At 35.2% G+C, this 17603-nt stretch overlaps 1 protein-coding gene across 8 annotated transcripts in view; it reads right to left on the bottom strand.

Annotated features, from left to right (window-relative positions):
• The window catches only part of LOC132909870 (rap guanine nucleotide exchange factor 2-like), a 262500-nt gene that overhangs the window by 20836 nt on the left and 224061 nt on the right, over positions 1–17603 (bottom strand). For 7 of the 8 annotated variants that reach the window (XM_060965025.1, XM_060965030.1, XM_060965023.1 and 4 more), the window contains one exon: positions 768–866. In XM_060965025.1, coding sequence (XP_060821008.1) covers positions 768–866 — 99 coding nt within the window. Of the gene's footprint in view, positions 1–767; positions 867–9893; positions 10771–17603 lie in introns of those variants that run through there. The other variant, XM_060965028.1, reaches the window with a different exon arrangement.

Below are 17603 nucleotides of genomic sequence, written 5' to 3'. Positions count from 1 at the left end.
TTTAAAAGTTTTACCACTAGCCGCTTTTAACGATCTTCACTTTTTTATTTTTCCATCATCTTCCTCTCTTATGTGTTTTCGATTATCGAGAACGCGTGGGCGCATCGAACACGTCACGGATCGACGACATCAAACTTTCTTTCAACCATCTGCACGCCGATGACGTAAGACAAATGATCATGAACCGTTGCAAGGAAAATGATCAGCAAAAGTGCATCAGGTACCGATTTACCGATAGATACCAGCCATGAGTCTCTGTCAAGCTGCATCAGATACGAATATACCACGCTATCGATTGCGTTAAAGTGAAACAAGGCGTAACTAAGCCTACCTTTGCAATTGAACGTCACGCAGTAAAAACATGATAGGTACATTTTTGTTGATTTTTGTTTATTTTAACTTGTATTTATTGTTAGATAGATAATCACTCAGTTTGTCGGATATTAGAAGACCAATTTACTTTTGTCCTTAGTACCTAAATAAATATATTTTGACAGGATAACCTGGCTTTTCCTACTATCCATTTAAAAGACACAATAGACAAAGAAATTAGTCACGGATTATCATTTCGAAATAATCGATGGACTTAGCCAAGGCTGAATCTCGCCTATTTTGAATCAATGTATTTATGATAGCATCGTTCAAGCGCAGGAATTCGAGTCAAAAAAGAAATGCGATCGTGAATGCCTTTTTAAAATTTGCCTGAACGTACTCCTGCAATTTCTATCTGAGACGAGGGGAAAAAGAATTCGAAAACAGATGTTTACCGTATCATCGAAGACCAAGTTGACCTGTCGATGGTCGGTTATGGGATGAGGGTGCGGTGGTCGATGCATCCTTCCTCCATGTACTTCTGGATAGTCGATCTGTCAACAAAAAAAGGATAAAAATAATTAGCAAAATAATTGCAACTGAGGATAATATTTATCGATTTTAATGCCATTTTATAAATAATCGTATTTTAATATAAAATAGAGCCAAAGGTATAATTGTCAAAACAATGCATATTTTAATGTATTTAATATTTTACTAGTATTTTAAACGATGTTTTTTAAAATTACGAAGAACGTCTGCAATTAGATTCCTCATTCTTTGCTCTGATTTTCGTGATAACACATTTGCATTTTTACAACGCAACCTGCACACTATTTTCTGGTTCGCGTTAACCTTTCACCTTTCGCAAACCTGCAGTGGGCACACTTTCCGAAGCTTAAAAATATAGGAATTGTTTGACGTGAGAGCTATCTCCTTTGGGGATACATATCAGGATGAATCTCGTAGATTTATTCAGCAAGTTTGCTGGCGTTTGAGAGGAACAGTAAAATATATGCGTTCTATTTTTATAGAAGATTTTTAATTGCCTAATTGTAGCAACGCTTTTGAATGAATATATTTTAGAGATATTTCTTCCTTATATTATTTCTTACGCAACCAATTGTATTATATGTATTTTATATACATATTATAACAATATAATCAATAATAGTACAAGTGCCGGTTTAATTTATTTATCTTAAGAGAAGGTGTCTCAACGGGAATAAAAAAATAATAGATTTCTCCGTTGTTTAATTATATAAAAGCTAAGCTCAATCTTTTTAACCACTAAATAACATAAAACTCGGAAAATCAATAAAATCGTACTTATCACATTTTTCCCTATAATTCTTATACGTACACACATATATCTTAAAAAATGCAGAAATATTTTAACAAAATGCTTTACCCCCTTTCTCGCGCGATGTATTTAACAATGCATAAGTTTACACCGGAAACAAGGGATTTAATTTCCATTAAAAAGTTTCTTCGTCTAATCCCTCCCTCTACAGTCAACATTCATCAAACTACCATTTTCGCTCTAAATTCGGCCGGTAGAACGCAAGCTCGAGAGCAACGTCAACGTAGGAGCGTGTTTCGAATTTCTGGAATGACAAACAGCTCCTCCGCGAAAGCAGCCGTGTCGTCCCCAGGAATGGCGTTGATAATCTAATCCGGTTCCACCTGCGACTTCTGCAGCTGCGTCAACTTCTCTCGCCCTCTCGAGTTATATGGAAGCTCGTGCCCCTCTTTTTCGGTCAACAGCGTTCGTTGTTCAACCACTATACGCACGATGAAATAAAAAAACGGAGGAAAAACAGAAGAGAGAAGGAAAATGAGAAGAGAAGAGGAGAGAAAAAAGGGGGAAAAAAAAGAACACCGAGAGACAACGAGATGAGCGTGTGGCTCGGGGCCGGAACCCGTAGGCCGGACTTCCGGTAGATACGCCGATTATACTCGCCATTCACAGAACCGCTCCCTCGCGACTCGATTGTTAGAGGCAAACAGCATTTAGCCAATTTCGGGATGAAAGTTGAATTTCCACCGGTCGACGATACGTTGATTCGATTGGGAACAGCCGATGCGAAACGCGACATGCATGTCGCGAAAAATATTGTTCGACACGCCGGAAATTAACGAAACGCCTTCCTACAAAGCGTTGCTGGAAAATGCATATCACCGAGATCCATGTGTATTTACACTGTTGTATGTATACGCGTAAAACCAACATGCATCGCGTAACGTTGGCGCGTAGGTTCCAGTGATTTATAACCTTTAATTGATTTCTACTGACATGTAATAATCGTTGTAGAAAATTATTTACGGAAATTTTGGACACAATGCTTTTGGGTATATACGGTGCTGTGTAGAAATTTTAGACCAGCTACGATAATAATTTTATAACGGAATTAATCACTTTTTAACTAATTGCGTACTACCTGCCTTTATGAATATTGTAATACTCTATTCTACTTACGTACCATTCGTCTGTATAAATTTTCTACTTTACCTTACCTGTGTGCTTTTTGCTTATACAAATATTCTAGATATTTGAAATGAATCTTGTATACGGATTCAAATGCATAGTAATAGCTTTGATATTGGATTGGTTGACAATGTGTTGAATTTTAAAATTGCTCTTCTACGAAAGATAAGAAATATGGCATTGCTATTCAACTATGATCTTCAAACAACATCAAGTTTTATATTCATTCGTAAAAATGAAACATTCTTATTTCCTACGTAAACATTTCCTCGGAAAAGCTTTTCTACAAGATTTTATTCCATTTTATTGCTTTCCTATTTCGGATACGAGCGTGAACAAAGAAAATAGAACGGCAAGATTAGCTTAAAAACTTAGTGGCTGAACGGTTTAATCAGAATCATATATATACCTAACATACTCGAATAGATACAGTTTAAGATACAGTTCTGTAGAATTCACACATATGGAAAATATTATCTTTAAGTTCCTATTATAGATATTCGAACTTACATAAAGAATACAATATAATAATAATATCAATTATTGAACATGCTAATTAAGTTAGATATGTCAGTATTCCGAAGAGTTGTTATGTTAGAACAAGTCGCTTAAAGCTATGTTTGAACTAACACGTAAAATTACCATCAACTCGTGCAATTTGTATGTAAAACTCGTTTTGCGAGAAATCTAAGCTCCTTTCAACTTAGAAATCTCAGCAATATAATGGAGCAAGTACGTTAATTATCGATTACTGGAGCTAACCAGTCCCTTATAACCGCTCTAGTCCGTGTCTATTTATTTCATTTGCCTTTTAAAATCACGATTCACCGCTATATCGAAGATGCTACAGGTGAAAGTATGCTATACAGATTATTCCAGCTATAGACCGCAAAAAATTAAAAAGAACAGTCATTTCTTTTTTCTTGCTAAGCAACCATCCAATTCTCCGTTATACCTACAATTATCATCAGCACCGTAATTCCTCTCCACAGAACCGTATAGCAAATATCACGTACGCGTTGAAGAATATTTATGAAGTATTGTTTGCTCGTCGTAATCTTCATATATTTATTTTCAATGTTGACGTTATTATCTTATATATCTTTTAACTTTATGAAAATATTCTCTTAGATACGTTTTGCGGCATATGAGTTACGATTGTCGCGTAATGGTAACTATTTTATGACGAATAAAAGCATATCTGGAAGATACCTATTATTCATTAGAAATTTAAACGTACATTGCTATTTTAATGTCTAATTACATTAAATATTCGAATTGAGATGTCTCTACTAATCTCAATTAAATTTTTTACTCTTTTGGAAAGATTATTTCTTTGCTAGTCATGAATATTCAGCATCTGTTCTCACTCTAATCTAAAGTAATGCGCGTCGAAGCAAACAAATATAAATTAAAATTCAGGAATGATACCTAATATTGAAACTACTAGAAAGAAAACTACTACGAAAATTATTAATATATGTATGTATGCAAATATAATCTACCATAGAAACATCATAAAATAGGATGACAAATATTCATAAAATATAAATTTCTCATCAATCTTATTTTTTACTCTTTCAAATAATAATAATAATTTCAAATAGAATGTACCAATTATTTGTCAAGGTAGATCTCTCGTAGATTTTTTCTACTGTCTCGTAACTTTCGATGAAAGTTACACTAAATATCTGAAAGATACTATGAAAGAAAAACACTAAATATCTAACTAGGTATCAAACGAAATATCATTTTACGACCTACTGTAGATATATAAAAATTACGTTCGATAACTGAGAAATTTATCAATTTACATATTCGTGGACATTCATTAGCCAATGCAGGTATTGCACTTTTTGCCATTTCTCGTCTTGGAATTTTTTACTTGTCACGGTATATCTTGTCTTTATCATTAAATTTATAGCACAGCAGTCCGAAACACGTCGCGAACCCGATTTCTCAATGAGCACCGCTCGATCGCATAAACAAACGCGCAAAAGGGAAACGAAGTGGATCACGCGCTACGCTCTGTTTGCCCGACGCGAATTATAATGGCGAATCGTGTACCGTTCGCGGACTTTGCGAACGGACAGTCGTGAAACGCGTGACGCAACATTCGATGCAGAAAATGTCCACGAGCGTTCTCTCGTTACGTAATCCACAAATTATAAACAATCGGATAGCGACTCGCTAACGCAGCGTGTTTGTCATTCTTTAACGCTTAAGCCGCGTTACATTGGACAACTTTTGATCAGCCGATCGAACCGATTGACTTCGATATTTTCAATACATTGTTGACGCGAATCGACATTTTTTTTTCTACACGTTACACGGACGAGAGACGTGACTCGATTTTAATCTTATAAACGTTGACACGTTTTCCAAAAATGTGCGGCAACTTAAGTAACATTTATTTCACAATATACCGTCAACAATATGTTAAGTCGTTCAGAATTGCCCGTGTAACTAAATTCCAATCAAGTGGAAGTGACTTTTAGTTTTTTAGCTTCAAGTAACTGAAACTTTGTCCATTTTTAGTCGAAGACCCTGAGTCTTCCTCTACAAGAATTTATACGTAATAACATTGGTAAATTGAAATATTTATAACACATTGATAACGATTGCTTTTTAAATTAAAATATACTAACTGTTGAGCCATTTTAGCACTTAACGATATGTTAAGATTTACGATCAAACAATTAATATCTATGTCATATTTTTCGTACATCACTTTCCAAAATTCCTTTGTTATGATGGCTAATGCTCAAAGTTCAAGTAGTTCCTGCGTTCTTCCTCCAATACATCGATGACGTGTTTTTCTATCAACATTTTGAACTTGGATAGTAAAAATTGTTTATGCTCACCGATATTACCGGTTAACATTTCTTTTCGCTACGTTAATTATTTTTAACAATAAAAATCACTGAAAAACAAGGTTCTGGTATAAATGTTTTAGTCGAATGACTTTTGATCGATCGACTCGGTCGACTGATTAACAATTGCCTAATGTAAGTCTGTGGCTTTGTTAGTCATGGACCTTCAACGTTTCCACTAGCGCTCAAGGTTTGGCAATTGTTGCCCGTGACACTGCGAAACACTTCGGTATTTCTCGATCCCGGTCAATGTTTTTGGGTCTCGATGGTGAAATTATTTTTGTAGCAATCGTCTGCGCGTCAAATGTCCGATTATTCTTCGCCAATATTTTCTTTTTACGATCAAGCAGTTTTAATGTATTGTGTATGGAGGACAAACATGTACGTATAACGACTGTCTTTTTCTTAAAAAATATTACTTGTTAAGATTAACCAAACATTGTCATCTTACTCTACAACAGTATATTTGAAAGAAATATTTAAGGATCATTTAATGTTTATGAAAGTTTCATTATAATATATAAAAACTAAAAAGTGAATGAAGAAATTAATTTTTAAATGAATACATACACGAAACTATTTCTATTCAAAATTCTAGAGAATAACTTGAATAAGAGATGAAACATATTGTTTATGGATCCTCATTTTCAAGGCCAGATCGTGGTAAAAAATAAATGCTTCTGTCATGGTCGTGATTCAAATTTGAAATTAAAAATAACCGAATAATAACACACGCTAAAATGATATCAAAGATCCGTTAAGCTGTTAAGTATACGTAAAAAAGAATAAAAATTTTACGATTTTCGCAGACAAGAATATTCTATTCTAACCGGATTGCATTAACAGTACTTCAAATTATCCCACCAACAATCGATACACTCGACTGTTATACATTGGTACCAGTGGCAATTTCATCTAATGGTCAAACATTTCCAAAATACACATAACCACATGCACTCGATCTTACTACCAAGTACATAATTTGAAAATTGCTCTTACTAATCGATGCATTATAAATTTATATTGAAGTGTCCAAGCAGTGCTCCATTCGTTTAACTTGATAACTATTAGTCTCGAAATTAGCCTCATTATCTGATTCTCTTAACGCCTACGAACTACGACCACAATATTTAATCTGAGCCTTACATCAGCAATTATTTTCAACAACTTTTCTCGTTACTATTATCATTTCGTATTACGATTATCTATCTGATTATGATTATCTAATTTTCAACCATAATTTAACAGTTAAAAATGGCACAATCCGAAAGAATTGACACTTTATACGTCGCGTCATGTCGATTGTACGATAAATCAAGCAATTTATCGGACATAGTTGGAGGAATTGTATATACCAAGATTAACAGTTCCAGTTTAAACTCTTATATTTACACTCTACATCTGTTCTTATCACGTGTCGTCGTGTTGCTCCATAAATTTCCAACATGTAGATATTGATATATCCAACGTATTTGATAATCAAAAAACAGTAGAACGAACAATGTTGAGTGTTCCAGGAACGATTTGCGTTTTAGTTTCTTGAAATCAAATACTGAACACAATTCTATCTTAGTATCGATGTGTGTGTAAACATATGACGATATAGTGTTACATTCAAAACTCGCTGTTCCATCGAATTAGGCTACGAAGAATTGAACGTTTTATTAAAAAAAGAAAAGAAAAAAAATAGAATTAACCACGCTCGTGAAGGAACTTTTACATCCATGTTATATTTTCCTTGAACCTAGAACTACAAAATTTCCAAGTTCTTCTACTAAGAAAGGCAAAATGACACATAAACTTATCTTAGCATGTGCCTAAATAAACATAGAATATCTACGTCTATTGAAATCAGCCGAGCTCCACTAGACTAGGTATATACTTATCAAATTCTCAATGCGACTTCTAAAAACGCGTCTCCAAAAATGAAGAGCAACTAAATGACAACCATAATGAATTCCCACGAAATCGTAGATACACGCGAACGTCGTGCGAAATATTCATCCCCAGCGTAGCAATTACGCGCGGATCGTTCGATAACCAACGATCGGGCTACGTCTCCTCGCATTCCTGTCCCTTTATCTTTCGTTCGTCCTCGTTATATATTCACGCTCTGCGTGGGCCCTTCTGCTCCGCGTGGGCGAATGCATACACGCGCGCGTGCAGGCGCGAGCGAGCGATAAAGGCGAGCGTTTCTGCCGCGAATGGGATACACTAACAAACCTAACTATGCACTAGCAAAACCTAACCCGTTTCATTTAGTTTTCAATAAACGTTAACGAAGAACAGGGTTATCGGAAATCTGTTAATCACAGACTGCGAATATGTAATGCATAAAGATTCGTATTTTTATGAATATACAAGAGGCAAGGGAGTGGTTCTGTGCGAAATAAATCGAAAATATAGAATAGAAATTTTTCACGCGGTGCCTCGTTTTCGATAAGACTGAATTTAATAATTTGTTTATACGAACTTGGCTAGTTACCGGCGATAATTATAGTAATAGTAAAATACAAGACTAAGATAAGATATAATAATGGTAAACGTAATACTATTATTACCATATGAAAATATTATACTTTGGATATATTTTTAATCTTCGAGTTCCAAATGTCGAGAGGTTTATATTTGAGCGTTTGTTATGACGTAGAGAGGGAAATATTGAATAGAAGATCAGAATGATGCAAGCTGAATGGATAAGGTTTAAGTATTGATAATCAGAAGTTTGTTTTGTTTACGAGAAAAGTTATAATCAATTACCGTAGTTTCATTTTAACTTCTATGAGGATATCTATAAGGTAATAATTTGCTATAAATAAGCTGTTTGATATTGATATAATAATATACTAATAAAATACAAAGAATTAAAATAGATTTATAATAGTTAGAAAAGTAAATTAGGGAAATATATGTAATTGATAATAAAGATTAAATAGTTACATATTTGCAATCAATAGCGGCCATTTTCTATTAATATGTTGCAACAAAATATGTTAATTGAATATATACATTATACATATGTCCATACATTGTCTCTATTACGTTTTTATACGAGTATGTAACTTGTAAATCGATATTTGAGAACTAAGCTCCAATGAATAATGTAGTTTTTTCAACCTATAAATTAATGAATCTACCGTAGTATTACGAACAATTCTTCACTACGAAAATCAGATCGACCGCTTAATTACGATAAATAAAAATATTTAGCCCAATTTACCACGAGACAAACGATGGGATGGAATTCCAGGCATTCCATTATTTCACCGATTCACGTTAATAAGGCATACCAGCAATAAACACACGGCGAATTCAGCATCATACCACCAACAACCTTCTCGCTCTTGCCACAATTTGTAACCTCGAATTCTATTTACCAACATAAAAATACCAACGTTCTATGACTATGCTCATCGCCTGATTCGAGCACGAACGCGTGCTTGCTAAATATTCACGTAAATAATTCTACGAAATATTTGCGGCGTATGTAAATGCAGCGTACCACGTTCGATTTTTATTTCCTTAGTTTAAACTCCAAACGAACGAGATCCGATGTTTTCTTTACGATATCGTTGCGCGATTGAGAAACGAAATGGCTCGTTAAGATATCGCGCTTGTTAAGATTAATCTATTTATTAACACGTTGCGTATCAAAGTCACATATTTCTTCAAGGTTTAGCTTTTTGGAGAAATTTTCAATGCAAAGTTCCTGTTGTACGCTTGTATGCTTAAAAGTTAAAGGATTCAGGAAATAGCGATATTTCTAAATTGTTTTTCATTGAACATATGGGTGAAATAGAATTTTAATAAAACAATTCGTATGCTAGCAAATATTAAAACATATTTTAACTCTTACTATTTATTAGACATCAAATACTGGATTTTTTCTTCTAGTGGAATATTATATTCTACATCATCATATTTATAGTATTGATATACATATATTAACATATTCATTATATTTTACCTTGCATTTAATTAAAACGAATAAATTTCGTAACTATCCAAAAGCACGCAAAAAATTGTTTTATTTATTTCTAAAATTACTGCGTTCTCTCACATTTAGACAGAATATTTCTTTCGAGACTAATATTTAGTACAGTAACGTTTGACTATACAACGAGAGATATGTTTGTCTCCCGTACACAATGTGTTAAGATACGAACTAAACGATAAAGGCTGTCGTTGTGTTTTCTTAATTACGAAACGAATCTTTTTACCTCGTTCGAGACAATCGATAAGGGCCTCGGTGTGCCAGGCCAGCTTCTGGATAACGAACGACCTTTCCTCTTCCTCACGACGACCCGAGGTCGTCCAGTTCGATTCATATGCTTCAACATTTTCGTCGATCGAAACTATACACTCGCGTCAACTTTTCAGCCACTATCTCCAGTTTCCATTTCACTCTACCTCTTCAAACACACTTTTGTCCTGTATCTCATTTTCGTTCATCCATATAAAATTGTACAACATTAAACACCTCTGATCTTCAACTTCTTAAACACAACTCGAGAAGTCCAACATAATTACATGAATCTTCTAACATCTAATGATAAATAGATTAAAAACTCGGTGCACCGAATAAAATCACACATACAACTAAAATTTCTCCGCTCTTTCACTTTCTAATATTTAGCCAGAGAATCGTTTAAAACGAGCACAGTATAATATAAGACTCCATGGAACTATCAATCGTATATACTCGATTGTCCTTTCACATCGTGCTTGCACCATTCCTCTCCATTTCTTTATCAAACGGCCAAAAAATCACACACGATCGATCTCGTCTTAAAATAAGAGAAACTCACTTGGATATTTCTTATATCACGCTAATATACGTATTATTAATCGGTAGAAGAAGAGAAAGAAAGGCGTGGAGAGTAAAACTCGTGCTAGAGACAGCCGCGACACTGTCCTCGTTGAAATGGCACACTTTAAGACCCTCGCTCGGCTTAATAAGTCACCGATAGTCGATCCGCGATAAAACATTCACGGAGAATCGGTTCGCGTTTGTGTATCAAGGTCGAAATATCTTTGGATTACCCGTGAAAGGAGACGGCCATTCTGGTTGCCCAGAGCCAACATATATCGGAGATCTAACGCACGGTCCCGAACACATCGCGGGTCACGATAAACTGAATCGTGAATCGTGTGTGTGAACGATTCTTGAGGGCCAAAGAGTGACTCGACTGGTCGTCGTCACGTGACTACGCACGCAGTGACGTAGGGAGAACCGCGGCGATACTTGGCGCTGTCAGATCGTATGGGACAAGTAAAATAGGACGCGCGATAGCGTTTATCGTGGACTAATGGAGCGTTCAGTGATAGAACTTGCCGGCTTTGACAGTGTTGAATGACTTCTCTATGATCGACGGATGCCCCTTCCAGAGGATTTCGCGGAAATCCAACCGAAAGATTGGCTGAGATTCGTGAAGTTGTAATTGGATAAGTTTGGCAGAGAAATGCAAGTTTTGTGCATCGAGTGTTTCAAAAATGGTGCATAGAAATTCAAGTATAAATCTTTTGTGTTAAAACAAGGATAAAGTCCGTACGAATGGATCTCGATGGCAAAAACATGAATTTGAATGGACGTTTTAAAAATGAGGAATGTACAGGGTGTGTCGAAAGTTTGGGGCAAGAAGTTTTATATAGAGTAATGTTTAAAGGTATTTATAAAAATTTCGGAGTAACATTTATACGAGCATTTTAAGTAAGAAAAATAATGGAAAGTGGATTGAATATTATCTTTGTTTTAGTAATTCGAGAACGAGGAACTTGGAATTGTCGAAATTGTGACAGAGAATATTCGAAAATAACACGGAATTTCGTGACGATATTTCAGTCGGCGGTGGAAGAAAAATATTCTTGTATTTAAAGAATATAAAATTTCTGCTTACGCAGGTTACGTTTGCTAAAAAAAATTACGTCGCTAAAATAAGAACAAGATTCTATATTTACACAGTTCTAAAATTCGCAGGAAATTTGCAAAATCCGCGATGATCATGAATGGACGTTCTCAGCAAGCACTGAACAAATAGTATAGCAGACACTGTTACGAGATCTTCTTATAAATCGTAAGTAACTTTAAAAAACTCAGACTCGCGGAGAAACTTCTGGAAAACATGCTATTTATAGAGAAACAAATCTTTCTTACTATAAAACGTTACTTTAATAACAGTAAAATTTTATAGGGCAACCTCTTTCGCAGCCATTAAATTAATTTAATTATTACAGAATATTTCACTGATGGAAAAACAGAAAAGTTTGATCACTATATTATTAGAATAAACCTTGAGAAAGCTAATAATCGAAAGAACCTTCCCGCAGACGTAAACCTCGTCTCGTTTTATCCTCCTATAACGTCAGAGTACATAGTAAAAAGCATTTCGGTTCATCTTCATAAAAAAATGGTATCATATGCTTCATTACCAACACTATCGTAAAAACGTAACAAGAAAAGGAGACGCAAAACGCAACTAAAAATGCTCGCTAAAAGCATAGTGTTCTGGAAAAAGAAAGTATGTCGCGTCATCCATCGATCCTGTTCTCATACAAGTTCTTACAAAATTCAGCTTCTGTGTGATTTTTACGAAAGTGGCAGACACATGGTCAAACACGTGTTTCGTAGAAAGCGTGTCTGGGGAAATTTGAAGACAGTGGTCGAATAGGATAGACCCGATCATGTAAATTTTAGGACAAAAGGTTTTCTATGGAAAAGAAAAACGATCTGCCATCTAAAGTGCAAACCACTGTGTGTTCTCTGAAGTGGAAGAGTTTAAGGCGAGATCTTAAGCCTGTCACAAAGTTGAAAACAACGTAGTAGATATGGGAGAAATTTTAGGGAAAATTTGGAGAATATTATCAGAAGATATATGAGTTTGAGAAGTGTGTTTTTGTTTTCTAAACTTACATTCTTATCTTAGATTACTAATAACGATTTACGCGTGAATCATAATTTAAGGTAAAAAATGACTAAGACAATTGTGTCTTATAAACCATGACAGTTTTGAGAAATATTTTACCGATATCTGTAAGAAATTAATTATCTTTTAATTCTTTTACGATTACCGACTCACCGTATAATATTCTTATAAAAATTTCTGCCGCTTCATATACGATCCCAGCATGTAATCTAATCTAATCATCCATCTTCCAAAGGCGAAAAAGTCTACTTCATTCCTCAAACAATCAATAGCAAATAAATTGCTCAGCTCCTTAAAATCTCTGAAACTGAATTTCATCTATTGCTTCCGAAGCAACTCAGCCAAAAATTCCAACGTAGCCATGCAGGCAGAATGAACAACGCTCTTTTTAGCAAGCTCTTTTAAAAACGACAAAAAATATAATAGAAAAAATCCTCCCCCTTGAAAACGAGCGGGAGCAATGGCCACTGTGCGACGTAGTCGAGACGGTCTCGTGAAAAATCTCCTTAAAATATTTACACACAGTGCATCTCCACGAAATAGGGCGACACGGACGTAGAATTATTAAGACAAATAACAGGAGCAGAGATGTTCATGACGGATGCAACAGTCGTGTAAACTGTCTACCGAGGCTGATGCATAGCAAAGGCTTTTACGTCTGTAACATTGCGTCTCATAACTATAAAATATAAAATCATCCAAAAATCATCAATCGAGGTGCTTGTGATGAAAATAACCCTTATCAAATTTAGCGAGTTTTTAGATAATAGTACAAAATTAATCGTTTCGTACTGCAACTAAGGAACAATATTTTTGGAAATTTATTATCGTGTAAATAAATTTCAAAGTGTACAAATGTACAAAATACGGATAATACATGGAAACGTATAAAATATGTAAAACATTTCACGTAAAGTATTCATTATAACGCCTAGCCAATGGAACGAATTTGTATTTATGTGATTTTTTAGCTGCATTTATTTTTATATATCTATAGGATCAACAAATATCTATGAATAGATGTCTTACTTGAAGCTTCTTATTATTCGGAATATGTAGTAGCTTATTATTCGAAAACTGTACTCAATGTACATTAAAATGAGTCTCTAACAATAACATAGTAATATCTGGCTTCTTCTCTGTTTTATTCATAAACTTTGCGATACCTTTAATCAGACATTGTCGCGTACCGTCCCGTATCTTGTACCTGCGTAAGAATTGAAAATTTCAGGACGGTTTTACGTTTGTGAGACGCATTGTATACACGGATGTATACCGACGAGCTAAAAATTTCCTCCTTTGGCCGGACCAACACGGCGAGAGGCGGTAGCCCAAGCACAGCAAGAGGGCTGCCGAGCACACGCATATTCATACGCGTTTCTCGCCGGCTGTCTACTTTATTTTCGGTTCTTCCTGCGGCCCCTCGTCTCGACACCATTGGCGTCACACGCCAGCACCGAAAAACTCGTCGCGAGACGAGAAACGCGGTCGTGAAATTCCGTTCCAACGACGCGACGCTTGTTCCAAGCGTCATGTTAGTGAAACTCTCTTCTCTTTCCATTTTTTATCTCTCTATTTCTCTCTCTTTCTTTCTTCCTTAAGCTCTGTATTTTATGTTTCAGTGTTTTTTCTCTTTCCTCTGGTTTTGTTTTCGGTATTTTGCTCCCGAGTGCCGAGAATCGGCCGACACTGTCGTCTTCTATTTGCTACTAGAAAATTCTAGTACAAAGGACGTGGTCCTCGGAGGCACGCGAAAGGTGCTTTCAAGTCTTTGGGAACCAGCGTATGGACAGAGGAATTGTGAGAGACGCGCTTGGAGAAGTTAGGTTTACGGACAAGCTTGCGGCGATGATTGTTTGGATTGGTTCTGCAGGATGGTTCGATGGTTCGCTGGTGTTTATTGTTACGGTGGAATAATTGACGGGTTGTTGTACTGTATTTAATTGACGAACATTAAAGGGCGTTCGAGAATGGGGTAACTTTTGTCAGATCAAGATGCAGTAGATTTTTAGCAAATTTCGAGGAATTTTGTGCGGTACATTTTCAACGTCTATGTTGAAGAAAAATATGTATTGGTTAATTAAAATTGAAATATTGGTTGATTAAATTTGTACGAAAAATTGTTGGACGATTTGTTGGAGAAGTTGAAATTGAGAAATGATTCATTGGACAAATTCTTGAACTCTGAACTTCTTAATGTATGACACAGACTTGTTTATTTCGATATTTACTTCAGCTTTCTTTGTCTGATGCAAAAAAAAAAAAAAAGAAGGAGGAGAAATAGAGCTCATAAAAACATCGTTATAAAATTGTTTTCGTTATAAACATCGTTATAAAATAAAATTGCTTGGGCAAGTATTGGCAAAGAAATATTAAAAATACGTAACAAGCGAAGCATTGTTAATTATTTTCGAATAAAATCCGTGAACTGCAAAGCGCAATAAAGATATCCAGGTATCGTATTTCTTTTGTTGTCAACATAAATTAAATTACATTATTACAGACCGAATCGATTAATGAAGTCAACAAAAAATTGCGTGAAAAGAGTTTCAGACTTGATCGTTCAATTTTATTTAAGTTAAATCAATTATTGTTCTTAAGTAGCAATTTTAATTACAGAGAAATATTTTGCAACAATGTGCATTGGAAAGTATAAATAGTAAATAAGAAATATGAGTGAGTCATTCGTGTAGGTACATATCTGCGACTGATTAAATCGATAACAATTAAAGTTGATAACAGAATTAGATATAACGATTCAATCAATGACAAATCCAACGAAATAAACTATTGATAATTCTTTGTAAACGATCGGTAGAATAGTCGTCAAATGTTAACCCTTTCGTACGCTACATTGTACATTACAAAATAATTGTTCGTTTTCGGTCAAACTGACTTGATATTTTAATTTATATTCTTTTTTTTTTATTAATATAATTATTCTTACGTATATGTAATTAAATTTTTTAACGGAAAATTAACGTATAAATATTTACTATAATTGTAATATTTATAAGAATTTACAAAAGTCACGCTGTAGGTAATAAAATTAGATATTTCATCCAATTTTAAAGGTAAATTTATTTTTTAATGTTCGAAAAATTCCACCTTGAAAGGGTTAAACTCACAAGATATTTATAATCATACAAAAATTCATACAACTCAATCCCTGTTTATACGAAATACTTTTCTATACTTTGCAGCATTCTCAGAAAATACGCGTTCGCACAAAAGACGACCGAGGGATCACGACAAAACAGCGTTCACTCAATAACCCTCCGCATCTCCACGAATTCGCAAAACAGCTTTTCGCCACCCACGGATAAACCCTACGATCCGATCCAAAGATATTCCAAGAATCCTGCACAACTCTTTCTACCTTTATTCCAGTAAATCTCAAGGGACGATCGATTATTCCATTTCTCAAGGAAACATCGACTCACAAACGAAAACCACGAACAAACGATTCGCGGACTTTCCTTCGTGATTCAATCGATTCACTTGCGCTTAATAGAACTGCCGATTACGCGAAACCTTTTACAAATTGTTCTAATGTGAGTGCACTGAAATATTTTTGTAGAAATTCAACGATATCCACACGTCACGAATCGAGCGAAAATCGAACGATCGTAATTGAATATGAACGCGATTTCGCCTAAACCGATCGAGAGACGAAACACGACTGGTGCCGCCTGTCTGGCAAACGGCCGATAAGCTCGCTATCTTCTCCGCGGATATTAATTTTTCTTCGTTTTTCTCTCTCTCTGTCCCCGTCCCTCTTTGCTCGTTCACGTGCACCGACACATCGCAAGCATCTCGTGCAAATGGATCGTCTCCGTATTGTCTACATTCTACATTCTACATGTACACCCATGTACGTAAGTGTTAGGATACCTGCTCGTCTTGTATAACAAGTGATAATTGCGGTAGATTAATCAGGAAATGATTAAATGGGCAGTAGTTTGCATAAAATAATGGTCGATCAAAGATTGTAAAGCTGTTTGTAAGAGTTGTAGGAAAATAACTAATCAACAGTTATTCGTTGGATTTTATAGTACGATTTAAATCTGAGTAAAATTTTCATCATCTGATAGATAAATAATTCTTCAAAATTTTTCTTTTAAATTCATTTATTGGGACAATAGTGAAGCTATAGTCTTTCTCGGGTATTTACTTCTAATTAGGAAATCGAAAATCATTACGAAGGAATATAAATCGAATAAGTCGGGTGAGAAATTGAAATAAATAATTCATTTTATTTGTTGCAAGAAACATCTCGCGAAACTGTGAGCTTGGAAGTTTCGTGAAATTTTGATATCATTTGGGAAACGAATTGAACCAATTAAATTTACGTACTGTGAAAATGCACGATTAGAGCAGTCATCTACTGTTCTTTCCATTTCAGCGCAGTCAACTCCTGATCCAATAACAGTATATCATCCTCACTACGGTCTACGCGACATCAAATTAATTATCAAATATATCTTCCGACACGGCGCAATAATAAGTGTAATAAATTGTTGAAAATGTAAATCTTATAAAACTGTTGATTAGAGTTTTATTACGCAACAAACACCCCTACTATCCCACAAGAAATAAGGGGATCGACCTGTTCACGGTGTCGATTGTTATAATCGTTGACTCCCGTTGACGCGCTTCAACGCGATCGCCTCTCCCCGCGACTGGACGAAGAAACGTCTTTATTGCAGTAACTGCTACTTGTTAGTCACTCGATAGATTCGTATCAGTACCTTGTTAACAACTTTTCAACTGTACTAAATATTCTGTAAATGATACAGGTACCCGAGGTATGCAACGGAGCATTAATTACAAGCAGCCAACTTAAAATACCAATCCTTTCGAGACTCTGGAATCAGACTGTCAGAGAAAAGTTTGAATTCGATTTCGACTGTTCGAAAGTTGGAACACCGACGTTCCATTTGCAGGGAATCGCACAACGTGGCCGCTTTGTGGTCGAGTTACTCGGTTCGAGTCTCGAGGAAATCC

The sequence above is a fragment of the Bombus pascuorum genome, chromosome 8 (genome assembly GCF_905332965.1).
Source record: "Bombus pascuorum chromosome 8, iyBomPasc1.1, whole genome shotgun sequence".
Classification (NCBI taxonomy): domain Eukaryota; kingdom Metazoa; phylum Arthropoda; class Insecta; order Hymenoptera; family Apidae; genus Bombus; species Bombus pascuorum.
This window is presented reverse-complemented; position numbering and strand designations above follow the sequence as displayed.